Source organism: Nothobranchius furzeri, chromosome 15 (genome assembly GCF_043380555.1).
Source record: "Nothobranchius furzeri strain GRZ-AD chromosome 15, NfurGRZ-RIMD1, whole genome shotgun sequence".
In the NCBI taxonomy this organism is placed as follows: Eukaryota; Metazoa; Chordata; class Actinopteri; order Cyprinodontiformes; family Nothobranchiidae; genus Nothobranchius; species Nothobranchius furzeri.
This window is the reverse complement of record NC_091755.1, coordinates 32,931,533-32,958,346: the sequence shown is the minus strand read 5'-3', so window position 1 is coordinate 32,958,346 and position 26,814 is coordinate 32,931,533. Positions and strand designations below refer to the sequence as shown.

Below are 26,814 nucleotides of genomic sequence, written 5' to 3'. Positions count from 1 at the left end.
GATGGGAATATCCTAAACAACCTTGAAGCCCATCTTCTACAACAGAGCCGGATCGGTCTGGTGTTTGAGGTGGACATACCCTGTCAGCGGTGGCCGTGAGAAAGAGACAAATAACATAAATTGACAGGTTGCGTGTGTGGACGTCCCATTCCTCAGTTCTCGTGTTTATTAGCTCTTTACATGCTGAAGGTTCACACTGGGTATTTCTGTCCAACTTCCATCGAAGCATCTTTCTGTGTGTCAATCAAGCTGTCATGTGGATTCCTGATTACTAAAGCGTGTGCACGCTTGCACAAATACACACAAAGAGCGGCTGACATGCTTCCTGTCAAACTGAATTATTGCTACTTTAGCGATCTTTGCTTACAACTGGTATCACATTAAAACGTGCCATCTGATTCACACAAAGGTTCGTTTTACACACATGTACCCTCAAAGCTTTTTTATCACATACTAAATAGTGTCATTGTAGAGTATTTGTATTGCGTTTTATTTTTATTCTAGGTCCAGTGACCAAAGCCTACTGGATGTGAAGCACCAGACTAAAGACCGAGGGTGACAGATCATCTGCTGCTGTGGCCCCCAGACTCTGGAACTCTCTCCCCCTGAGCCTGAGATCAGCGGACTCAGTGGTCTCCTTTAAAAAGCAGCAGAACCTCACCTGTTCAGGCTGGCTTTGATGTGACCTTCATCACCCTCTCTTTATTCAGCTCTTTCTACCTATTCCACCTGTCCCAGGATCCACTGATTTTCCTCTTTCCTTACATTTTTAATCACTTTTTTTTTTTTTTGCATTTAAAACATAATTTCTAATAATTTTTTCAAAATCTTTTTTGTACTTAATTTCTTGGTTTTGATTGTTTAAAGATTGTTTTCTTTCTTTCTAGTGTGATATAACTGGTCTGTAAACAAGATTAAAAGAGTTCTCTGGGAAAATGTGACACTGCCTTTATAGAAATGGTTACTAGAGAACTTTTAAGGTGGTGCAGTTGGTAGAATTGTTGGCTGAGAGCGAGGTGGTTGCGGCTGAAGCTTTTGAGCATTGAGTTTGGATGTTCTCCTAGTGCATGTGTGAGTTGCCTCCCACAGGCCATAAAGCATGCACATTGGTTTAACTGGCAACACTTAATCATGACTAGAACATTCTATTCTGTCTGTTGGTCCATCCCTCCATCTTCAGCTCCTGTACTCATCCCCACAGTCTCCGATGAGCTCCATCAGGTCCCTGGAGCGGCGGGTGACTGCTTCGATAGCAGCGTGATCTTCTGCCAACAGCTTCAGTTCAGGGCTGCAGCTTTTCAGACTGTCACTGATGTGTTGCCCCGCCCCCGTGACGCCAAGCCTGCAACCCACAATGACTCCACCTACAGCGGGACGGTCCAGCACATAGCGTGTCGCCACACTGGCCACCGAGCAGCCACGTCTCTTGGCAATGGCATCCAGGGTGATAAGGAGGTCCTGAAACAGACTCCATCCTCCCCAGGTGTCGATCATGTTCTTGTACTTTGAGAGGGAGGCGGTGGAGAGCGTCGCCCTAGAGGTGGGCTCAGGTGCTCCCAAATAACGCTCAGAGAGCAGACCGCCAGCTAAAGACAGGGATAGAGGTGGAAAATAAGACCAGACAGGTGTTTATTTTTGATGTTTCACCGATTTAAACAATGCAAATGTTGTAAGATTAAATCTCACCCAGCGTCCCATAAGTGAGGAGCTGGATGTTGTTGGCCACACAGAACTGCTCCATCCTCGCTGAAGGTCGCTGGTCAATCAAAGAGTACTGAACCTGCACAGGTAACCACATCATATGTGAAACGAGAAACGGAGGAACACCAGGATGGAGCGATGCACTAACACGTGGACGTGTGTTACCTGGTTGCTGGAGATCCTGATGCCTTTGCTGGTGATTTCCATGAGTCTCTGAGTGTCAAAGTTAGTGAGAGAGAGCTCACCTGGAGAATTGAAAAGGATCCTTTTGTATTCCAGTTTGAAAGTCCCAAAAATATTATTATTAGGGTGATCATACGTATGACTCCCTCCTGCTGGAGGTCAGACAGGTGTCCCAGAGCATCCAGGTATCTCTTGTCTCTGTAATCCCACCAGTGAAACTGAACACAGTCTAGTGTGTTTACCTGCATTTGAGTGATGGAGCGCTGCAGTGCTTTCTCCACCACCTGCACACAGACATAAGCTTCTAAGAAAAGTATAAAATAATCATTTATGCTGATGTTTGAAATTGTTTCACCATCTTTGGTAAGAAACAGCTAAAAAGGCAGATTTTCTTGGGACAATTGTAATAAAAATCTGCTCCCTGGTGGATGTAAAAACACCAGCAGACAGTAAACTCCTCACCTTACGCTCCATGGCTCCTGGTCTCGGCACATATTTTGTTAAACCCTGCAGAGCTGGCACCACATTTCCTGAAGACTTCAGCTAAAGATTAGGAAAGATAATCAAAGTAAAACTGATGCCAGTGGTCCAAAAATAGATATGAGCATCTAGGATGCTAATTAGTTGGTCAAGTAAGTATCTTATTTAGTTACGGATCCTAAGCATTCACACCCATCATGCAGCTGAAATTGAATTAAATATTAATTTGCAATAATAAAAATTTGTTACACATAGTAAGGATAATACAGCTTAAAGGAATATTTGGACGGACTCTAATCAAATGCAACAAATAGTTTGAATATTCTGCTAAAAGTGTGCATTTGTGTGTGCACCTGGCTGTTGAAGAGCCCAAATATTTCTTCTGCAGGCCCATAAATATCTGCCATGTCAAATGTGGTGAGACCAGCATCTATGTAGGCCTGCATGGCTTCAACTGAAGAGATGAGAGTAACCAGCATCGTCAATAAGGAAATGTGTTGTACAGAGATAAGCTCAGCCCAGGAATTTTTGCCTAGATTAGGCTACTATTACAAAATGCCACAAAAATCAACATTATTCACGAATGAAAGTTCTATTTGTTGCTTGTTGGTTTGGTAATTGACCATGTGGTTGTTTTGTTTACCTGCTTTGGTGTTGTTTACAGCTCCATGCCCTCCAGACACCTGCCACATCCCATTCAGGATCCTGCAGATCTCCAGACCTTCTGCCAGCCTCACTTTAGGAACAGAGGACATCCCGCAGTCAGTGGAGGGATGAAACTCCTACTTCCACCAGAAAGGAAAAGAAGGCTTACAGCATTTGTTTCACATACAGTCTTTTATAACAGCTATGTTGACATCTGACTACAAATTCACATCTGAAATTAAGCTAACAAGTACTTACTTTCTACTTTCTTGAAGTTTCACTCCAACTAAAGTTGATTAAACTTGTTCAAAGTCACTATTTTTGCACAAAGAGCACAACGTTAATCCAAGATTTTGCGTAAGGGGGTTACAAAACGGGTTGTGGTGTTGTGCTAAAAAACAGCACCCGTATCTTCTAAAGCAGCCGACGTAGCATCTGGTAGAAGGCAGTGGCCCCTTTTCCTAAAATGATTGTATATATATTTAAAAAGAGGATTAAACAAATGGTTTAGTAACTTTGAATCAACACATAATTAGCTCCTTTATATGTAGAGTTCATATTTGTGGTGATAATTGTTAGACTAGCTTACCAGGCTACGGAATTAAACAACTGCTTTTACAAGGCACTTTATTGAAACACGCATCATTAAATTTAAACCCTTGTTTTGAAATATATAAAGAACCGCTTTCAAATTTATAAAAAACTTTACCATAAACGCTGCGATTCTGCAACAGAACTCTGACGAAAAGGGTGACTTTATCCAACACACCTGACCGTGTTTTAACGATGGTTTTAACTGACTGCTGCCACCTACTGGACAAGTTTATGGTTTGTAAAAAAAAAAAAAACTTTCATTTACCAAAGTCCATCAAGCAACAGATCAAATGAAATGTGAGGCAATAACATTCAATTATATTTACTTTATTGTTTGTTACAAAACAAAATGTTTCCTTTTAGACACACTTCACCAGTCCCATTGTAAATTTCACTCTAACTTGGCCATTTTTTTCTTTCTCCTCTTCTTCTTGTTGGGTAAATTGTCAGTTTCTCTCGCAGCAAACGCTGGTTTCTCCTCACAATCGGATGCCTGAGAGTTTTCTTCTGAAGCTGCAGGTAACTCCTCACCGATAGACGGAGCAGCCGGTGTCACCTCCATGTCACTGTGCCAAGGAAAACAAAAGACAGGATTAATTATGCAGCAGCTTTGTACACTAATCAAATTATTACAACAAAGGCCTGCTTAACAAGTAGAAAGAAATGCATGAATACATGCAGCAAAAAATCATTTTCATTTACATAAAATAAAAAAAATAAAAATCTATTTAAGACACCATTACTACCCAAAAAATTGCAAGCAAGTAAATAACTTAAATATACCATAAGGGTTTTATAACATTATTAAAATGAAATAAACATTACACAAGCATTCACCTAGTCTGAACAGCAGATTGTGGCTCTGCTCTCTCAGCCTCTCGGTGCTTTTCGAGCAGAGCAACAAAAAAGCCGTGAGTGAGAGTTTCTGAGGTGCTGGCACGCAGACACTGTGAGAACGGCTCCAGGCCTCGCTTAGGCCACTCAGCAAGCAGCGGCACCAACCTAGACAAAAAAATAAATACATTTTTTTTTAAGTATAATTCTGTGTGGTTCTTGCAGCAAGAAAGTCCTGGGTTCGCTTCCCAGCCTGGGATCTTTCTGCATGGAGTTTGCATGTTCTCCCTGTGCATGCGTGGGTTCTCTCCGGGTACTCCGGCTTCCTCCCACAGTCCAAACACATGACTGTTAGGTTGACTGGTCTGTCTAAATTGTCCTTAGGTGTGTGTGTGCGTTATTTGTTTGTCCTGTGTGTCTCTGTTGCCCTGTGATGGACTGACTCTCTGTCGAGGGAGTACCCCGCCTGATTGCTCGTTGACCGCTGGAGATAGGCACCAGCCCCCCGACCCTACGTGGACAAGCGGGTTCAGAAAATGGATGGAAGGATGGGTAATTCTGTGCGTTTCTGAGATTATTCCTGTGGGAATATTCTCAAGTGTGCTGCTGCTACCTGAAATGGGGGTTCTGCAACAGACAGGCACTTATAACTTCTTCGTTCTCTTGGCTGTGGATGGAGCAGGTGGAGTAGATCAGTCGCTTCAGACGGGGAAACTTAAGCCCGTGGTTCAGACATCGCAGCTGAAAGGAGGCCAAGGAGGCTAGACGAGCATTCTCCTCCTCCTGGTCAACAGGGCCGCTGTCCCGCAGGCACACCATACCTGAACACAATAAAAAATAAAAAAAGACATGTATCGGTTTATTTGACAAATTATAAACACGCACAGGTATGACTGGGTACCTGATCCACTGCAGGAGGGATCCAGCAGGATATATTCCACATCTTTATATTTTGGGCTGTCAGGATCCACCTTTAGGAAGTCCTGGTTGGCCAGCTGATGACAGGTGACTCCTGCTCTCAGCAGCAGTGTAGACATGGTGGCCAAACGTTTGGCGTCCAAATCAAAGGCAAACAGGTTACCTTTGTTCTTCATGACAGCTGCCAGGTGGCTGGTTTTGTTGCCCGGAGCAGCACAGGCATCGATGACATGACTACCAGGTGGAGGGTGGAGGAGGTAAGCCGGCAGGCAGCTGGCTTTGTCCTGCAGAATGATGTGACCTGCTTTGTACAGGAAGTGGTCATGAAAGTCTGTTTTATAAGAAAAAGCCAAGAGTTCTGGTAAGTGCAGGTCCTTCACGAAGTCCTTTTTCTCCAGTTTTAAATCACCCAGCTTGAGAGCTTGTCCCCGGTAACAGAAGCCATCTCTCTTTAAGTAGTCCACTACGTCCTCCACGGTGGTCTTCAGAGTGTTCACACGCACATACCTGGGCAGCTGGTCTTTAGCAGACTGCTGGGCGCTGACTGGAAGGAGGTCTTGATTCCTGCTGACTTTCTGCTTCACCTTCATGCGAGCCAGCTGTGCCTGCAGCCTGGACCGGTGCTTCATCATGGTGGCCTTCCAGGAGCCTCCGCACTTCAGCCCCTGGCCCATCAGCAGGTCGTAGACCAGCACCTTGGCCAGGTGCATCTTCAGCTTGGTGTGTTTGAGCAGTTTTGTGGAGACGATGATCTCCTCCAGGACGGGAGAAAACTTTTGCGTTTCACAAACCAGAGCAAACAGCTGCTTGATGTTGGAAAATTTACTGTCGTAAACGAGTGTTTTCAAAGCGCCCTGTTTCCTCTCGGATTTCTCCAGGATCTGCGCGGCGTTCAAGTACAGAGCCATGACGTAAACCGTACCCACCGCTAGCTAGCTCTGCGACACCTCACCTATCCGGTCGGTGTCTCTCTGTCGTTCTTCAAAGCTTCAAACGAAGGAAAATGTGTTTGCTAGCTCACGCGCAGCGACTCCACCAAGCACGTGCAAGAACTCATGAACCCGGAAGTATTTTGGGACGTGACGTTGTTTACGTATGACGCAGAAGACCTGCACTTAACCTAAGTGCACTATTGTTGCTCTTTGTGCAACAATAGTGACTTTGAACAAGTTTAATCAAGGCCTTTGCTTTTAACCACAGAGAGACAGCAGGCTCAAATCGTGGCTGTGGCAGCAAAGCGGATTAAAAACAATTTTTTTTTGTTCCGGCGTCCCACGCGCCGACCGGAAGAGGAGGAGCCTTCCTATATCTAAACATAACAGCAGTGATGAATCAGAATCAGAAGTTTTTATTGCCATATGTGTGCCAAGTCACAACATTAGGAAATTGCTGCGGTATTTTGGTGCAGAAGGTAGGAAAAAAATTAAGAGATAAGCAATATAAGAACTAATAAAACACTCAGGATAAAATTATTAATGTAAAAAGTGGCAGGAATTAGAGAAGCAGCTATCTACCCCGTGTAGGTACTAATCTGAGTGTTTTCTGAATGTCTCAAGCACAGCATCGGGTCACGTGACTGGGACCAATCAACTTGAGTGGGCTGCCCTAGGATTTTCATTCAAAAGTCCAACTGCAGAGGGGAAGAAACTGTTTTTGTGGCGAGAGGTTCTGGTCCAAATGGATCTGAGCCTTCTGCCAGATGGGATCTTCATTTCCATTATCAAACTCCTCCTTTTACTTATTCGGGGATTTATTTCTATGAACACTTAAAGAGCAAGTCACCCCCTACAAGAAACTTACCTCACTCCCACTTCATGTTTGAAAAATGCAACAAATGCTGTTGCTTGGCAGAGCGAGAGGGCGGAGCCGCTAACAAATACACACACAGGCTCACAATGCCATTATGACATCATAATGTACCAGATGACATCATAGCATACCTCTTAGCCAATAGCAGTGGCAGATTTAAATTCAGATACAGTGCAGAATTTTCCCTGACGACGGCGCAACGCTGACAGTCGTAGGCAGAATATTTGAATTTTAACCAAGATCCACTGAGCTGCCAAATTATTGTCTACATGTGTCTGTAGCACGGTTAGACACTCCTTTATATAGTTTATCAGCAAAAAAATGTGATTTGGGGGTGACTTGCTCTTTAAATACAGAAAACTATTATTTCATACAAATACATTTTTGGGATTTTAACAAAATGTCAAAATCAGTGGTGTCGTCTTTACGCAAAACAAAATCATAAATGCAATCCAGTAAGCAGTGTGAAACAAACCTTTTTGGATCAGATCTTCCCTTTAGATAGCTGAACAAAAACCGTTAAATCAGAAAATAACACCAATAGCAAATAAGAAAATATTGAACATCTGTAAATTTATAATAAACACTGCCTTACAAAAAATAAAAATAAAGCAACATCTATTTAATTTGAGAAACATTACTTGGGCAACAACTTGTAAATGTTCCCAAAAATCTAGATGTTGAGATAATTAAAAACCTGTTGATAGGTACTGATGGGGATGCAATAATAATGTACAAAAGTACACTATCAATGTACTTTAAAGTATTAGTCTGAAAAGGCATAGAGGTCAAAGTTCATTTCATTAGTTGGTCTCTTGATCTGATCAATAACAGCAGACAATATACAAATTCTGCACATTTCCTTATATGTTCTTGTTTAAAAAAAACAATCACATAAGGAAGAAAATGTTTAGTTACCATTTTTCAGCCGCCAGTTCAAACAATTCAAAATGTTTTATCTTTAAACCAAAACGACAAGATAAAAAAAAAATAACTCAGTCTAAACAGAATTATACTTTATCAATTCAATGCAAAGTAAAATGGCAACTACACATTTTCTGAATACTTTAGGAAGCTGACCTTTGGATAAAAACCAGACTACTGTTGCTTCACCTTTGGCTGAGTTGGAACTACAACGATCTTCTTAACGGAGCTAGTTTTAGCTGAGTTTTTGTACAGAAGCAGTCTCTCTGTAGTGTGAGGAGGTACACGGTTCCTCTTGGCTCTAACAATACATGTCGCCATTGGGTAAAGACGGTCGAAGCCCCCAGAGGAAGCCGGTGCTACCAGCAGCTTCTTGGCAGTGTCTTGCAACTGAGGGAAACGAGAGCCAAATTTCCAGTAAGTAAGACTGGATCCGCATTCCCACACTGGCTCAGAAAGGTACTGATCAATCTCTGAAGTCTTCACCATTTTCGCAGGAGACTGGGAGGAGCTGAAGATGCTCTTACGCTTGAGGTTGTTCCTGTGGACTTCATCACAGTTGCCACCAGCTGCTTCCATTTCTGTGGGTTCTTCTCCGGTGTTCTGGGTCACCAGCTCTGACTCTTCTTTATCAGGGGTAGATCCTGGGGACTTCCTGGCCCCCAGGGTTCCTGTTATGATGTTGTAAACTTCGGACTTCGAGGGAGGTTTTAGGAATTCTGAGTCCACTTCTGGTTTAGTAGGAGGAAATGGCTAAAAAGGTGGGAGAAGTCAGTGAATTTCAACAGAGATCGCAGTATAGCTGTATCACAGTCCAGTTACAATGCCACAATGCTGTACTACTATCAGTACCTGTAGTTTCAGTCTGGGGTCAAGTACAGTAGCAAGAACGATATCAGTCTCATACATCAGAGACTGGAAGTGTGTGTGGAGTCCTGTTCGCAGCGCCTTGCTGAAGTGTGTGTAGTTGGTGACACGGTTCTCCAAATTCTTATCAAGGCCAATGAGGCACGGTATGATTAGAGAGATGGTCACACCATTTCCTTGAAGGGACTGAGTTGAGAGAAGAAAATAAATTACTGATAAATTCCACCGACAAAACTACAATTGAGGCATCCAAGAGTGTTCGCTCTCGTTGGATCACCACGTTACCTGCAAGGCCTCCTCAAACGGCTCGAGCAGACCCAGAATATCAACCACCTGCTCCCTCTTGACCATGACCAGAGGAGGAGCACTGGACAAGTCTGTGGCTTCTATACGAGCCTGGGCCAGGAGAGTCATGATGTGGCTCCAGGTGGGCTCCCGAACCATCCGTCTCAACGACAGCATCATGGAGTTCCAGCGACAGTTACTGGAGGACGGGCACAGAGACACGTTGCTTTCCTTCAACAAAGCCTAGAACAAAACATTAAATTGGAATCTTTTAGTAAAATGTTTGTTTCTCATCTTCAGCACATCTGATTTTAAATCGGAGAAAAAGAAAATTTCCTAATGGATTCAGTTCTCTCACCTCGCCCCAGAAGGCGCTACTCCTAAAGAACGCCACCACATTGTGGACCTGTGAGAGCAGGTTCTCGACTACCCTGGAATTCTTCAGGGCATCCCTGATCACAATCTGCAACTCTCTGGTGACACATATGCTTCTTGTTCCAATCTGCAGTGATGAAAACGGGGACCCTTCTTCGCACATCTGGTCTGACAGAAAGGCCGATATTTCATCTCCATCGGTTTCTCCCCTGTTAGGTGAACACACGATCTTGTAGTCACAGAAAATGTTGTTTCCAGATAAGAGTTCTTTGGCCTGGTTGGTGAGGACGTAGCCGATGCTGTGAGAAAAGAGACCGTAGCTCAGCAGCACTCCCTCAACCCCCTTGGCCACCGAATCGTTGAGGTTTTTGCGGTTGAGGTGACGAAAGGCCACAATGGGACGGCGGATCTGCCAGGAGTCATTGATAAAGTGGAGCTGCGTAACGAGGACAGGATCATCCACTTGCTTGGACTGATCTCCTGCCCACAGGTCACAAGTGACGTGAATGATGCTCCCGCCATCTTTGGTTTTAGTGAGGGACTGTTTGAGGTCACGGATGAGCTGAGGTTTAATGGATCTTTCTACCTCCTCGTAGAGCAGGAGGCCAATGGCGCGCTGGGAGAGCTTATTGTACTTGGGGTTGATTGTATTCATAAAGCATCTGAATCCCGTACCTTCAACAAAACTGTGAAAAGAGAAGATGCTTCCAGTGAGGAATTCATAATATCAACAGAATGTGTGAATCATTAGCAGCACAACTACCTGAGTGGCAGCATGTCTTCAGCAATCATCTTCAATGCTGCCTCAGCGAACCTCTTCTGGTCCACCAGAACAGCACCTGATGCCGCAACGGAGCTCGGACTGGAACTTGAGCTGGGAGGCAAACAAGAACTGGGGGGGGCCTCCTCTTTTCTTGATGCTGAATTTTGCCGCGTCTGAGCGGCTGTCTTTTGCTTTGCCTTTTCACGCCCCTTTTCCTGCTTTACTTTCTGAGCCGTGACCTGAAACACATCCTGGAGCATAAAGAGGGACGATGGTGAAACCTACCACCAGGGAGGCTTGGCACAACAGTGATGCTTTCAGCCTTTTCAAAACTCACAACTTCAGGAGACACCGGATTAGCGTCTATTACAACGTCGCACTTGAAGTCGGCCTGTTGGAGAACAAACAGTGTAAAAATACAGGTAGCAATGCTAAAAATACTTCAAAAAATAACAAACTGGATGAGTAAAAAAATGGTCTCACTAACCTCTCCATCCATATAGTTTTCAATCTCAAGAGAAACCTTGTCAAAGTCTTCTTTGAACATATCCATCTCTCCTTTACGTTTGATTACATAGTTGTAGCGATTTCTTACAGCAAAATCCGATCTGCAGGAGAAAAAAACAAAATAAATCTGAATCTTCCTGTAAATGAAGCATGCTGTTAACCAAACGGGCCAACTCACCTTCCAGGGAGAAGCCTGGCAATCTCTGTCCACCGATTACCAAGAATAAATGAAGCTTTGTAGATGATGAGGTCTTCCTCCTCACTCCAGGTGGTCTTCTTAATAAACGGGTCAAGGTGGTTATACCAGCGATCTCGACACTGCTTCCCCACCTTCCCATTCACGTGCTTGGCAACTGCGCCCCAGTTTTTGGTGCCATGCTTTGCCACCATTTCTGTTAACTGTTAACAAATATAAAATAGAATGTTATTTTTTGCAATACCAACGTAATAAGGCTGCAACATTTGCAAGATAAATTATGAGAAATGAGGAGGTTCCAATCACATGTTTTGGTCCCAATCCAACTGAGTCATTTGTTTTGAGTACCTCCTAATACTGAGTCCTGATTCGATTCTTCATCAATGCATTAAAATCGTTATCTGCTTCAAAGCATCACCCGTTTCAGGAAGTTTGACAAGAAAAATGTTAACATCAATATATTTAAAATTAGCCTCATCATTCATATTTTAAATTCCTTACTTTCTCGTCTGTGTCTTGCAGGAGACTGCAGACACAGACGATTTCCTGTCCGTCTGCATTTTCTTTGTTTATTAATGTTATCTTTTGGTGTCAGCTGCCCCTGTTTTTGTCTGCGTTGCCGCATTGAACTGGGAGTATTATTGGTGGACCACGACTAAATGGAGAAAGGTGATTTCCTGTGGCGACCCCTAAAGGGAAAGTCGAAAGAGAAATAGTTGGTTTTGAAGGCTGCATATCGGGCAGCTCTGTCACACAAAATACACAGTATCCATCCAATCCAATCCAATTTTATTTATAAAGCACATTCACAAGGCATTACAACCAAACAAGGCGCTGTACACTAAAAATGTTAGTTAATTAAACCGGCGTTATACAAACATGTAGAACACAGATAAAAGATAAAAAGGAAATACAACAAAATTCCCAAAACTAACAGCTAAAAATCAATAAGACACAGGGAGAATAAACCTCAATAGTACGGAAGTTGATAATTGTGAAGTCTAGGGTTGTCACGGTATGAAAATTTAACCTCACGGTTATTGTGACCAAAATTATCACGGTTTTCGGTATTTTCGCGGTATTTTTTAAACGGTGTTGCATATGTTCAGAAAGCATTGATAGTCCTGTTCTACACAAACTGAAATAGTTCTGAAAAGGTTTAACAGTGTTTATTAAACCTAAAATAACACAAAGCCTTAGCAAAAGTGCAACTTTTCACAAGTAAAGGAACAAACAGCTTATTTTTCTGGAACATGTTACAGTAGTCAGTGCAGGTTTAAATTATACAAATCCAAACATTCAAAACATAAACAATATGTAAACAAATCAAAGAAACACCACTTGTTTTCTCATATACTTGTTTTCTTCATTATAAAAATGAAAATCTAAAACTCCAGTCCACACTTGACTTGAGCACTGTACAAGTCAACCTTAAAAAATATGTATTTAAAATAAATAGCCACTTTAAACAAATTACTAAAATAACTACTACACTATGTAATCAAATCCAAATGTTCAAGTATAAATGGCATTGAATAAGTAAACAAATCAATGACACGGAACTAATTGTATATTTCTCTTCATCATCAACAAATAAGATGCTTCATCCAGCAACAGGGTGTCCGTGACACGGTTTAAATGCTGGCAGAGGACGCTGCGGATGCAGGATATAGTGACTCCTTGCATTCTCCCTCAACCAAAAGTCCTCACGTCATGCATTTCAGCTAAAATGCTCATGTTAACTTACCTTGCACTGGCTGTAGAGACGTGGGTGATGGTCACGCAGATGTGCCATTAGATTCGAAGTGTTGCTGCCTTTTGCAGACACTTGTTTCCTGCACGTTCTGCAAACGGGATAGCAGTCTTCTATTAACTGTCCCTCAGCATTTTTCAGAAATCCAAAATATGCCCATACTTCCGATTTAGTCTTCTTTGAGGGCTGATGGATGTCCTGGGCGCTGCTGTCTCCTCCTTCGGCCATTATTTCAGCTTCAAAGTTTTGGTGCCGTTGCAAACTAAAAAGTGCGTGTGCGCGCCGCGGGAACTTCAGCTGAAGCGACGGTGGCTGGTAAGGGTCACCGCGCCGAAACCGCGGCCACGGTAAACCCACCGAGATAATCTAGTTTTTTAAAAACTGGACGGTTATTTTTATTGTCAACTTTTTTACCGGGGTTTACCGCTATACCGGTTACCGTGACAACCCTAGTGAAGTCCATTTTTAAACAGTGCAGATGTAAGTGTAAAGAGGTTCATAATTATGGGGTATACACTAGGTTGAAATAGTGAGTTTTCAGGCGTGATTTAAAAATGCTAGCTGTTGGTGCTTGCCTCACTAACAGTGGTAATGCGTTCCACAGCGTCGGTGCACAGACAGAGAAAGCCCTTTCTCCACGGCTTTTTAAACGTGAATTCGGAACAGCTAGGAGGAGCTTATCTTCAGACCTGAGAGCACGCGGCGGGTTGTAGTAATGGACAAGTTCACAGAAATATGGAGGAGCTTGATGGTTCAAGGATTTGTAAGTGAGAAGCATAATTTTGAAGTTTATCCTGAACTGCACGGGCAACCAGTGGAGAGATTTCAGAATTGGAGAAATGTGTTGTCTTCTGTCAGCTCCAGTCAGCAACCTAGCTGCAGAATTCTGGACCAGCTGAAGTCTAGAAAGAGCTGCTTTACTGATGCCATATAAGCAGGAGTTAGAGTAATCCAGCCGTGAAGTGATGAAAGTGTGGACCACCGATTTCAGAAGACGTACACTCAGGATGTGCTTTAGTTTCGAGATGCGTCTTAGTTGGTAAAAACATGATTTAACTGTGTTATTGACCTGGGCATCCATCTTCAGAGCCTGGTCCATTTTTACTCCAAGGTTGGAGATTACAGAGGATACATTAGGTGAGAGATAGTTGAGGTCAGGTTGATGAGTCGCCGTGGTACTGTAAGGACTGAAAACGATTAAGTCAGTTTTGGAGTCATTGAGATGGAGGAAGTTATCAGCTAGCCATTGCTTGACCTCAAGGATACAATCAGACAGAACTTTCGTTGATTGACTTGGCTTAAATGAAAAATAGATTTCACAGTCGTCAGCGTAAAGATGCTATGAGACAGCGTGCTTTCTGAAAATGGCTCCGAAGGGCAGTATATAGAGGTTGAACAGTAACGGGCCGAGAATTGAACCTTGTGGGACACCCCAACGTAGAGGCTGTGACTCGGATGAACAGCCATCCAACATGACCCTAGCAGACCTGTTACAAAAGTATGACCTAAACCAATCTAGGGCTGTGCCTGAAATGCCAGCCCAAGTGTGAAGTCTTGTGATCAAAATGTCATGATCGATCGTGTCGAATGCTGCAGATAGATGCAAAAGTACCAGTATGCACACATTACAAGTAGCTGCTTCACTGCCTTTGCTGTCCAGTTAAAAATAATTCCACACAGCAGAAGTTTTCACTCTCATGAGGCTACATGCTAGCTCTGCATTAGCTTGCTAGCTGTAAATTGGAGTTGTCGTCGTTCAAGAAACAAAGAACATTGATTTATAGGAACTAGTTGAAGTTAAAGCTAAGCTGTTGTTATTCTGTTTGAAAATATTTATCTATTAATTTAAAAGGTCACATTTGCTGTTTTATCAGGTTAAATACAATCTTTTCAACCCGATTCTGATCAATTGAAAATCTAGTGATCGGAGCATCCCTAACGACAGTCACAATCATCTGAATGGAAACATTTTTGCAGACAGTAAAGAAAACAGGACTTATATCTGTGCAGGAAATACAGGGCAGCTAATATAGATCCTAAAGTTGCATGATGTGTTGCCGCGTGTGCAGGGAAAAAACAAATCTACACAAAACTTAGAAGAGCTATGTTGAACTTCCACATTTTTCATAATAAACATTGAGTTCAACAGCTTCTAGTCTCATAAAGAAAGAAAAATTCTGTAAGTGTGTTTTTTAATAATTCAATCACCTTATCATCTTCCTCTTTAGTCCAGCTTCCTTTCGCTAATTCAGGACCCAGGTATTTATTCCAGCGATTCATACATTGTAATTCTGTTCGCCCCTGTTTAAAGAAGAACAGTTAGCACTTTGGTGCACGACATAGCTTGAACAAAAAGTTTCAGTGTTATTGTCTGTTTTAGAAAGTTAAATTATTTACTTTATCTCCTTCGCTTTTACTGAATTTTGCTTCCATGAGTACTTACCGGTAAAAAACTAGCAATTGTTCTCCAGTCTTTCCTTCCAAAGTTGTTAATCAGGATTTTGAGGTTTTCATCCTGAAAACCAGCAAGATAAACCAGTTTAAACTAGGGCTGCCCAATTAATCGAATTTTAATCCCAATTACGATCTGAGTTTTGAACGATTATCAAAACAAAACAAGCCGATTATTTGCTCCTCCCACTTGCGCTGCCCTGAGTTGTAAATGAAGCGCTCGTCCCACAGTGTTGCCAACTTAGCGACTTTGATTCTATTTCTAACAGCTTTTCAGACCCCCTTCTTGACTTTTTAAATCTTAAAAGTACCTAGCGAACACCTCAGAAACATCTCTGGTAACCCTTAGCTACTTTCTGGATAACTGTCGTCGACATTTCCTGCAGGTTAGCTAAACACTCCGCCTGCGCTCCGGACCGTTCTTCAGGACATTAGGAAAGGGAATGATGTAGTGATGTGTCAGTCGCTAAAGAATCGTCTCTCAGAGCCGGCTCCCTGTTGGATTAAACAGACTGAGTGACACACACCATACCTGCAGGCTCCTGAGCTGCTAAAAATGGCTAAATGTGCGCGTGCGGCGCGCTAAACACACGTGCAGCTTGCCCCTGATTGCTGTGAGACCGGGTTGGGGGGATGGGGTGCAGCTGTGGTTGGGACAATTTTTACATTAACTGATGGACCTGTAAATAAATAGTTTATAAATAAGGTAGAAATAAGTTCCTCACGCTGATAACTAATCTCTCTGAGGACACTGTGCTAGTGCACGCTCCTACAGCACATTGACATGACTAAATACATATTATGCAAAATTTTGTGATCATCAATTTATTTGCATTTATTTGTTATAAATGCCACTGTATAATTCTTGCTGTCAGTATTTGCAAGATATTGGTATTTGCGTCTGTACTGGTTAGACTTAAATGAGTTAAACCAAGGTCTATAGCCCTTGGGTCACAAACTATGAGCTATAATTATATTGGTCTTTTTAAACTGGGAATCAGGAGTTATTTTAGTGATCATCTTGTTTCTCATTTATTTTTGTCCTGATTGTGCCCTGAGCAATTTTATGACTGAATAAAAACAAATAAAATCAATGTTAATTGAAAAATAGTCTTAAATAATCGAGATTTCAATTTCTGTCACAATAATCATGATTATTATTTTTGCCATAATCGAGCAGCCCTAGTTTAAACAGCACAATCTCACAGCAACAAGGGTTAAAATAAGTCACATAACTAAAATAATCACATTTTAAAAACAGTTCCCAAAAGTCTTTTCACTAACCTCCTCCTGTGTCCATTTAACGTCACACTCAGCATCTTTATCATCCTTCTTTCCCGCCACAACAGAATCCGGTGCAACAGATAGATCAACATCCCCTTCTTCCATACTACAAACACACAGAAATGAATGGTTTTGAAGTATTACAAATGTTTAGTTACTTTGTCTTGTTTTGATAAACTTGGATTACATAATTCCCAATGCGTTGCTATTACAGACTTTTACAAGAAACTTTGAAGTGAACAGGTCAAGAATAAAATAATGTGTGTTGGTCATGATGTGAGTGAGTTACTTCAATATTCTATGCTTGTGTGACCTGCTAAAGTCACTGCAGTACCTCTGTTGTTGGACAGTAGGTCATGCTATAAAGAATACCACCTAGCAGCAGCAACAGTGAGATGAACATTCTTTGTACAAAATCTTAACCGCAGACAGCATTAACGTTGCAATTATTAATGATATTATTTAAAGTTTTACCATGAGCTGGTTTAAGTTATGCAAGGACAAAATATGGCCCACCCCTGGGAAGCAATGGGTTGTCACTCATGCACCAAAGCACATTATGCCTTTTGCCCAAAGATACTCTTGAGTCACTCACCTTCCAATCTATGGACAACCACCAATCTAATGCATGATTTTTAACTTTTGTTTACTATTTTGGCTTAACAGTGAGATCGTAGATGGCAATTGGGTATAATTGCCAGTTGTGGCATGATGTTAGCATTAGACAGCTAATATTTGTTGCAAAAATAATCTTTTTTTTTCATTTACTGTTATGTTTTAACATAAGAAAATAATGTGGTTATGTTCTGTGACAAAATAGACTGAAAAAAGTTAAAAGTAAAAGTATAATCATGAGAAAACATGATGGTTATTGCCTTGTAAAAGAAAGTAATGCTACGAAGATTAATTGATAAGTCACGACTAGGGCCCGATCGATATATCGGCCGGCCGATATTGGAGTCATTAGTAGTATCGGCCAAAAAGACGGCCGATATTGCGCTACCTATCCAGCAGATGGCGCCAGCTTTATTAACTCATGTTGTGTGGCTCCACTCCTTTGAACTTTGAACACAAATTATTGTTTTGGAACTTTTTATTTATTTATTTATTATTTATGTTTCTTATGTGCAATTATTTCTTGTCCAGGGTGAATGAGTTCACCAAGTTAACTTCCACAGAGTGTTACGAAGCACAAGTATTACGTTTTATTTATTGCTGCATTTTAATTATTTTAATATTCTTATAGGGATCTTCTGTCCCTAAACTTGTGTGTGTTGTTAGATTCCCCAGAGCTAGCTAAGTCAGAAAAAACATTTTGCAACCAGTTGTTTTAGCATTAAGCAATGGAAGGGAAGGCTTGCATTCACCTACATAAAAAAACACTACAATGTATGTGAATTCACTTGCATTGTTTTATGCTAAACTAAGAAAACCAACTGCTGCCAGATCATATTGGGCTGGTAATAAAATGCTTTTTCTGACTTGTCTAACTCTGGGGAATCTTAACAAGACACGATTTTACTGAGTGGTGGAATATTCCTTTAAGTTAAAATGTATTTGTGGAAACCACAGTTTACAAGAAAAAACTTGAATGTTAGATTTATTCTGTGACTGAGCTTGTGTGTTCTGCTGTTTTTGAGATCTGCTAAATAAATCTTATTTGCATTACTTGGAAACCCTAGTGAGTTATTGAGACAGTTCTTTGGTGTGTAACAGAGAAATAAGTTTGCAACGAAAAGGCAGAGAATGAAGGGTTTAAGCTTAAGAACATTTTTATTTTTTTTTGTGAGGGAGATTTATCTGCCATTATATCGGCTATCTGCCTTTGTTAAAAGTTTTATATCGTATCAGTCCCAAAAAAGCATATCGGTCGGGCCCTAGTCACGACTACCAAAATCATCAACAAGTTTAAAAACGGACAACACTGGCCATTTTTTTAGTCCTGGTCTTTTTCTTAAAACTGCTGCTGTGCCCTTTACAGCTTCACCTGCCTTCACATGCACACACATTAGTGGCACTCGGGAATCAACCATGGCATCACCGGAAAACCCGAAACAATCACGGCGAGCCAGTGACAAACCTAGAATGTTTGTGAGCATTTCATAAGAATTTAAGAAAAGCATGTGCAAAATCTGCAAGGTAGAACCTTCCATCTAGGGCTGCACAATATATCGCAAATATATCATCACGCTATCAGCATGCGCAATATGCATATTGCAAAGAACATAAACATCGCAACGAATGGTCAGTTCAAATGTTTGCTACACATAATGCATTCTGTCAAACGGAAGCATGTTTTTTTAACAAATCAAACAGAGCTCTTCACCCCTTTGGCCAATTGGGTGGGTTCTCATAGGTTAGATGCCCGCCCCTGAGGCGGACGGCACTTAATTTTGATGGTTAGCAAACACCTGAGTTAGCTTTGTTCTGCTCTTTCTGCTGATTCTGCTTTTCCCGGGATCCACTGATTGCCTTTTCTTGTTCATTTTCTTTTTCCCTTTCCTCACATCTTTTGCTTTTCTCATTTTTATGATTTTTTGTCACTTTTTTATTTTTTATTATTTTTGTTCCTGAGTTAAGTTTTTATTTATCACAAGTAATATCGTCGTCGCAATATTAATCACTGTTATCGCATTTCGCAGGTTTGCCTAATAACGTGCAGCCCTACTGCCATCGATCCTAACATTAACGTCAACAGTGGGCTACTTGTATCGATAGCTGTAACATTAATAATGACAACAGTTTCATTACCCTTATCACACGTGGCATGTGTTTGCTGTAACATTACGAGCACAGATCATTTTTTACATTTCTTTAAAAAGGCATTTCTCTTCAGTGAATGGCCGTGTTAACAAACCAGTATTAATTTTTGTTTTCTTTAATACCATTGGCTCTTATTTCCTACAGCTTGTATTGTTGTACTTATTTGATAAATGATAAGGATAAATGACCCGCCCTTGTAAGGCAACTTTCAGAGTCAGAGGACTCCAAAGCGATTAACACCACAGTATATAATTCATCCATCCACACACACATTCACACACTGATGGTGGTGAGCTACGATGTAGCCACAGCTGCCCTGGGGTGCACTGACAGAGGCAAGGCTGCCAAGCACAGGCGTCACCGGTCCCGCTGACCACCACCAGCAGGCAAAGTGGGTTAACTGTCTTGCGCAAGGATCTAGATCGAACTAGCAACTTTCCGATTACTGGACAACCCGCTCAACCTCTTGAGCTCCTGTTGTTCTTTGTAAAATTTACTTTTCTAAAATGACATTAAAATATAACAAACATAAAATTGTATACGATTTCTTAAAAATTAAAACTGAATTTTTGAAACCGCTTTACACAGAGCTAGTGTGAAACATTATTTATGTGCATATATAGTGCTAGCTGTAAAAAATAAATAAACACCTTTCAATTTCCTCTCACCTCAACTTTGTTATTGAGAAATTGGTCACATAACATTACATACTGCTTCAGCTACTCATTTCTTGGTTACATATGCGGGTCATTATTGATCAAAGTAGTGGCTAAAAGAAACGCGACGCGTTTTTTTCGGCTCGTAAAAAGTTCGTAAACCAGTAGGTGGCGTGATAACGACTTTTCTTGGTTTTAGTAATCGTAAACCCATAAAAACATGTTTTGAATGTACATTTTATTCCTATGTTTTGTGTTTGGGCAGTAAGGTAAGTACTAAAAGTGATACTGTGTGTAGCACATGTATGTTGTAAACACCAGACTTGCGCAAACCTGCAAATTATCCATTCAAAATACCAAACAAAAGTGTGTTTTACTACTTCTTTAAATGCTAGGGATTATCTTGTGTACACAGAAAAAATAACTAATGTAAACGACGATGATGTGCTACACGATCACGTGGCTAAGATTACTAGCTAAGTAGCTACTTATATTTACATCAACTTAGAGGAAGATACAAAAAATGTTCGACTCCTATGACATGGCATTTCTAAATATCAGTCACATATGTATAAAAAAAATTTACATTGCAACTTACAATGGCGTCAACTTCAAAAACAAATTCCGACTTTACCTCTAGTGCTAACGCGGCTCGCTAAAAATAAACGTTTCACTTGAAGAGTGCTGAGGAAGGAGCGCCTCAAGTGGCGAATTTAAGCTAACACAGTTAGCGATCGGCTATAGTTTTCGACCAGAAAATGTTAATTGTCGTGTTTAGAACGAAAGGCATTGAGTGCACATGGCTAAAAATAATACAAAGATGCCTACCAAAACTTTAAATTGAGCCGAGTAATTTTCTTCAGTTGGTTCTGAACCACAACACAACAGCACACCGTTGGTGTTTATAAAGACGTGTGGAGGGAGAAAAGAAAAACTAATGCCTGATTCACACTCCCGAGTATTAGAACATTGCAGCGGCGAAATGTATCAAACGCAAAGGCGACAGTGCCATATTCGTCTACTAGAATCCATAACATTGCACAAGCACGTACATTTAACTTTAAAATTCTGAATTTTAACACAAAAACCTTTGTTCCAAACGTACCAGCTCGACATCCCTCCTCTGTGTGATTGTTAAGCGCTGCGATAGAGAGGCAGCTGGAAAAGTTGAACAGACACGGAAAACGATCCTAATTTTCAGAATTGCAGGATGGTTAGGAAACACTCTGCGAATTGCGAGTGTTATGCGTTATGACGACTCATCCAAAAGCATTATTAAAACCCTTCCATGAAGATTTACCCGCGAGTAAAAATGAAAGGTCTGTTCAAGAGCACCACTGCTGCGCAGCAATGCGTTATGGCCATGGTTATGGCGGAAAGAGCCCACGTGACCATCCTCTTGCTTAACACAAGCTAAAGGCTAACAGTTCAGACCTTTGGCTCTGAATTCAACATTTTGCACATAAAATGATCAAATGTATCGTATTTAAAACATCCTTGCTTTTATCACACTTTTGTAGTCGCGCTAATGTTACTTCAGAGCAATCTTTTAACTAAACATTTTCACAAACTCACTCCTGGGTGACATTTTTGTTAGGCTTTATGTTAAAGTTAGCCTAGCTGGCTAAAGTTTAGCAATAATGCCAAAGACAAGTTGTAGGTAAAATAACAAATAAACAAGGTTTATCACTGTTTTACAATTATTAAAGTACACTTTAGTTGTTTAAAATAAAAAAAATATGTGTGGAAAAAATAATGTTTTACCATAGTTGTACAAGAATACAGTATACTTTAGTTTATTAAAATAAAATAAAAGACAGAATACATGGAACAAGAAATAAAACACATAATTGTTTAAGTTTTGGACTTTTACTTTAGACCCTTTTACTGTTTGTAAACAATATGACGTCAGCGAGAATGCACGTGCAGCTTGGCAACAGAGAATGGCGTTGTTTCAGGCTTTATCAAGCTACGCTGCAGGGTTATCACCTGCAAATCTTGAATGTTATATTATTAAACTCACTTTAACGAATGGCAACAGACTCCCGGATCCCTGTGGCATTACGGAATGGGTGGAAGATGTAGGTGTGTGGCCAGATATCCAGTGGCCCGATATATATACGTTTTTAGTGGAGAGGCCCAGTAAGTACACACGTGAGAAGCTACGGGCATACAAATCGTTAGATGCATACAACTATGTTGTCTGTGGCCACGTACAGAAAGTAAAATATCACGACAAAGACTCTGAGTTTTGCGTCTTGAAGGCAGAAGTCCTTCCTAGCCAAAGACAAGGACACAAGACTGCTGTATGTCTGTGAAGGTTCTCAGTCATCCAGGTCATTGTAGTCTAATGAGCTTTGAAAGAAAAGCGTCTGGACTTCTTTGAGTTGCCTGAAGATGTTTCACCTCTCATCCGAGAGGCTTCTTCAGTTCTAAGGTCAAATGGTGGAGAGTCCCAGATTTAATCCCAGTGGGAGTTTCCCCCCGAAGAGGGAACAAAAGACCCCCTGATGATCTTCTACATAAACACATGAGCCAAGGTGTGAGGGTGGGTGTGGGTCCTATTCAGCCAGAGTTTCGGGTGAGTTCATTGTGAAGCCTGGCCCCACCCTATCATGTGAATTCCTGAGGTCACAAGACTGCTATGTACGAGGCTTGGGTCATAATAAACAAACCAGAGAACTACGTCTTGACAGCCAACTGTACCTGCATGGCAGGGTGAGTATAGTATAGGTTTCTTTTTTTAGCGTGCTCAGAGTACAGTCGTGTTAATTTTAGAGAAATACAGTTTATACTAATATGCAGTGGGAAAATACAGATGAATTAGAATGAAATGTTAATTTGAAGCATGAAATAAAGCGTATAAATTTGTTTAATTCTGTCATTTTGATGTTCCAGACTTGGGTCATGCTGCAGCCACGCAGCAGCAATTTTATTCAAAGTCTAAATTAGGTCTAAATTACTTAACAGTTACACAAGTCAAGAGCCAAGATATAATAACACTGAACATCATGAATAGCAAGAATTTCTAAATATTAAATATATCTGTGATGGGCAGTGTTGGAAGTAATGCGGTACAAAAGTAATTAATTACTGTAATGCATTGCTTTTTGCTGTAATGTGGTAATGTAAGGCACTACAGGGAAAGAAAATGGTAATATTTACTCGGTACAATTGTCAGTAACGCGGTAATTACAATGCATTTTTAAACCCAGAATCAAGATGTGGGTTTTCTAAAAATTCTAATTGCGAGAAGCCTGAAAAAGGCAGTATCCACATATATTACGTCATTTATGGGCTCAGCCTTGCGGGCATTCTATGAGCAGAGAGGACGCAGTGGTAATGGCTCAAATACTCCCGCTGTGTCCTGCGCGCGGCCGCTGTTATATTCATAAAATTGCTCCACCAAAACAAAGTAATTTGTTTGCGATTGTTTATATCAGCCCATATTCTCTGGTACTTCATGTACTTTTCAGCTAAGTTCATAGTCTGTGCCCCGGTGCTTTCAACTCATTGCTGCTGGAGCACAGCGCAGATTAAGCTTTTTTTTTTTTTTGTTTGCGTTCGGTACTAGATCCCTTTGGCTGATTAGTTAGAAAGTAGGAAATCTAGGAAACAGTTTTCTGGAAGACGGAGAAAACATGCAGCATGCAGGAAGGTTAGAGGGAGAAAGGGCAGGAAATTATACAAATAAAATCAAGAAAACAAGACAAAGTGCTTGAAAAGAAAAAAAGTAGGTAGATTTATCCCCAATACACATTTTTACCAGTGAAAAGCAATAATATATAAGCATTTAATATTTGTACATGTGATAGAATCAGATCACCCCAGAAGTCAGTCCCACATCCAGGGCCGTATCAAGGCATTTGGGGACCATGGCAAATATAGGCTTAGAGCCCCCATCACCTCACTCTCTGCTCAGTTAATATAAGATGGCAACGTGCTGAGGGTACAGATTGTTGTTGCTTTTATTTGATAAACTATCATTTTAAAGCACTGTTATCAATCAATCAATCAATCAATCAATCAATCAATCAAAGCTTTATCCTAGCTCAGATACCACATCACTTTCCACATATATGTCATGAGCTCACTGAGCGTCAGATTACCAGATTCATATTGAAGTTGTTTTGGTGAAAGTAACATAGAGTAATGCAAAAGTAGTGTAATGCCTTACATTTTAAAATCAGTAATATTGTAATGTAATGAATTACTTTAAAATGAGAGTAACGTGTAATAACTAATGCATTACAGTTTTGAAGTAACTTGCCCAACACTGGTGACGGGAAGGTGTAAACATTACCTGTCCATCTTGGCATGGGGGTTTGGACTTCGCTTTGTGTACGTAAACACAGAAGGCACAAAATCAGGACTCGAGGAGTCCAATGACACCTCGCCTGTAAATAAATTTACTGCTTAAAAGCAAACGCAACTTACTTTATTTAATAGAACACACGTTAACCAGCTTTCTGGTGTAATCTTAGTACATAATTACCTTACCTGATATAAAATGGGCGCTACAAACTCGAGCATTTCGGATCGTGTTTTCAGTCCAGTTTTCATCAACCCTTTTGATGGCCTGCAGCCACAGACGCCTCCGATTTTGTTGAAATGGATGTGCTCCCTTCGGAATTCTGTAAAGTTTCAGTCCACTGCTTGAAGAGAAGCGATTCTGGCATCCATACACGCAACAACCTGACATTTTTATATGCTCAGAACTTCAAAACAAAGGGTTTAAAACGCTGTTTTAGTATCGAGTGTGAATGAGGAAGCCTTCACTCTCGTTGCCAGGCTGCGCGCGCAACTTTTGATGACGTAGGTAGTAAAAGGGTCTACGTATACACAAATCTAATGTATTTGTTTAGCGTGAAAATGTAAAAACAACCACATTTTCCTAATGTACATTTCCATTTCAATTGTAATTTCTTTGTGCAAATTTACAGAAGCTGCTATTAACATATTTCTTTCTGCATTTTTTCCATTGACTTTAGATGATTGTGTGCTGGCATCAAAAAGACAAGAATGAAGAACCCAACTGTATGTAAAGCCTAATTAAGTCAAAAATGATTCATATCTGTTTTTGTCACATCACTCTAATATCACATTTCTGTGAAAAAGGCAGTCAGGTGTACTCTCACCTAAACTTGGTAAGAGGAAAATTGTTAATCCATCATAAGAAATAGAGAATTTGATCTGATTGAGGTTAGTCTAGTTTAAACATCAAAAAAGATAAACAGCCTCAATTGGCTCCTCCCAGCCACCCTGTGGAGAATACAAATTTCGGCCACTCGTATCGTTTGTATGTGATCTCATTGTTTCGGTCACTATCCAAAGCTTGTGACCATAAGTGAGGGTTGGAACGTAGATCAACCGTTAAATCGAGAGCTTTGCCTTCCGGCTCAGCTCTCTTTACGAGACAGATCGATACACCACCCGCATCACTGCAGATGCAATACCAATTCGCCCCTCGATGGGTGAGTCCATGAATCTAAAGTTACAGTGTGATGTAGATCTGTCAGGCTTTTCAAATCCTAGTGTTTCACCATCTTCTCTATCAGAAGCTAATGCAGGGGATAGGTGTAGGACACAATTTTCATGTTCAGCCTGCATGAAAAACTCAGAGTGACTGATAATCATAAAAAAAGAAATCATTTAACCCTCCCACTGTCTTTATGGGTGACCCCGCGAGGAAAGTTGACCATTGAGCAGGATTGATGGTTTATGCCTTGAGGTCCACGTGGCAGACGTGAGGTGGTGCTCACTCCTCACCCCTGCCACATGGACCCAAGGGATAAACCATCAACCCTGCTCAACTATCAACTTTCCTCGCGGGGTCACATCCATTAGGACAGTTAAAATAGGTTTTTCTGTGTTGCACACTTTTAAAGTAAGAATAGATTCCTGCAGTTTGTCCACCTAAAAAATAAGCAGCAATACATGTTCTTCACACCTTGGTGGCACTTCAACCTGCGTTTCATTGATGGAAGTGCAATTCTAACCCGTTTTTGACAAATATCTGGATTTTCTCACTTGGAAAAAGTCAGCTAAAAAAAAATAACAAGCAATAATTTTGACAGCCTCCTGGTTTATTAAGAGGTTTTGTTTTTATACAGACATGACGGTAATACCAATAGCAACAGTTGGAAAACAATAGAGTTGCAGTTTGAAAAATTGAATCAATATTTGTTATTTCAAATAATACATTTAAAGAACAAACATAGTCATTTTCACATTACATGAATGCATAATTCACACAAAATGTATGCATTTGAAGCATCATATATATATATATATATATATATATATATATATATATGTGTGTGTGTGTGTGTGTGTGTGTGTGTGAGACAGTGACACTGTTGCATGGGTGTTGATAGAAACAAGATGTGTTCGGAAATTAAAAATAAATTTTTTCATAGATGTACAAACAAAGCTTTTTTAATATGAATGAGGAAAAAAAACATTCCTATTTTCTAACAGTATTACACATTGACAACACATATAACAATTCATTCTCTACTAAACTTGTTTGAGGCACATCATGGCTTATACTGGAAAATATTTTTCAAATTTTATGTTTACAGGACCTGGATTTGTGTATTTTAAATTTTTTTCACAAGGCACTCCAAACAAATTCACTATCATACATACAACTGTACATATTACAAAAAATAATATGAAGTATTTGTGTAGATTTCTCTAAATCTGTCTTAGTTTCAGTACATAAAAATTAAGATACATTCTATACTATTGGCACATTAGAGTAGATTATTACTGTACACATTAAACCCATTAACAGGACTACTGCTGTGATGGCCAGTAGTAA

General features: G+C 40.6%; 3 protein-coding genes across 15 annotated transcripts; all 3 read right to left on the bottom strand.

Annotated features, from left to right (window-relative positions):
* Positions 1 to 933: 933 nt before the first annotated feature.
* On the bottom strand, positions 934 to 3,828 carry LOC139063393 (uncharacterized oxidoreductase YccK-like). 9 transcript variants are annotated; one of them, XM_070545193.1, is made up of 10 exons: positions 3,719 to 3,828; positions 3,415 to 3,470; positions 3,268 to 3,324; positions 3,008 to 3,149; positions 2,718 to 2,818; positions 2,347 to 2,427; positions 2,021 to 2,168; positions 1,867 to 1,946; positions 1,687 to 1,780; positions 934 to 1,586 (listed from the first exon to the last, which is right to left on the bottom strand). In XM_070545193.1, exons 4-10 carry the CDS (start codon positions 3,117 to 3,119, stop codon positions 1,177 to 1,179), a joined length of 1,026 nt encoding a protein of 341 aa, XP_070401294.1. In that variant the 5' UTR covers positions 3,120 to 3,149; positions 3,268 to 3,324; positions 3,415 to 3,470; positions 3,719 to 3,828; the 3' UTR covers positions 934 to 1,176. The 9 variants fall into 9 exon arrangements, with proteins under 9 accessions (XP_070401294.1, XP_070401292.1, XP_070401293.1 ...); XM_070545191.1 differs by having other exon boundaries at positions 3,008 to 3,146; XM_070545192.1 differs by lacking the exon at positions 3,415 to 3,470 and having other exon boundaries at positions 3,008 to 3,146; positions 3,719 to 3,807.
* Positions 3,829 to 3,914: 86 nt separating this feature from the next.
* On the bottom strand, positions 3,915 to 6,406 carry nsun5 (NOP2/Sun RNA methyltransferase 5). Its single transcript, XM_070545188.1, has 4 exons — positions 5,339 to 6,406; positions 5,051 to 5,258; positions 4,441 to 4,605; positions 3,915 to 4,169 (listed from the first exon to the last, which is right to left on the bottom strand). Exons 1-4 carry the CDS (start codon positions 6,261 to 6,263, stop codon positions 3,995 to 3,997), a joined length of 1,473 nt encoding a protein of 490 aa, XP_070401289.1. The 5' UTR covers positions 6,264 to 6,406; the 3' UTR covers positions 3,915 to 3,994.
* Positions 6,407 to 8,009: 1,603 nt separating this feature from the next.
* On the bottom strand, positions 8,010 to 21,318 carry mybl2a (v-myb avian myeloblastosis viral oncogene homolog-like 2a). 5 transcript variants are annotated; one of them, XM_070545187.1, is made up of 13 exons: positions 21,094 to 21,318; positions 16,570 to 16,675; positions 15,278 to 15,349; positions 15,043 to 15,135; positions 11,064 to 11,284; positions 10,866 to 10,986; positions 10,716 to 10,769; positions 10,379 to 10,629; positions 9,599 to 10,301; positions 9,241 to 9,483; positions 8,941 to 9,141; positions 8,575 to 8,841; positions 8,010 to 8,478 (listed from the first exon to the last, which is right to left on the bottom strand). In XM_070545187.1, exons 1-13 carry the CDS (start codon positions 21,102 to 21,104, stop codon positions 8,263 to 8,265), a joined length of 2,559 nt encoding a protein of 852 aa, XP_070401288.1. In that variant the 5' UTR covers positions 21,105 to 21,318; the 3' UTR covers positions 8,010 to 8,262. The 5 variants fall into 5 exon arrangements, with proteins under 5 accessions (XP_070401288.1, XP_070401284.1, XP_070401285.1 ...); XM_070545183.1 differs by having other exon boundaries at positions 8,010 to 8,841; XM_070545184.1 differs by lacking the exon at positions 21,094 to 21,318 and adding an exon at positions 20,587 to 20,688 and having other exon boundaries at positions 8,010 to 8,841.
* Positions 21,319 to 26,814: the final 5,496 nt, after the last annotated feature.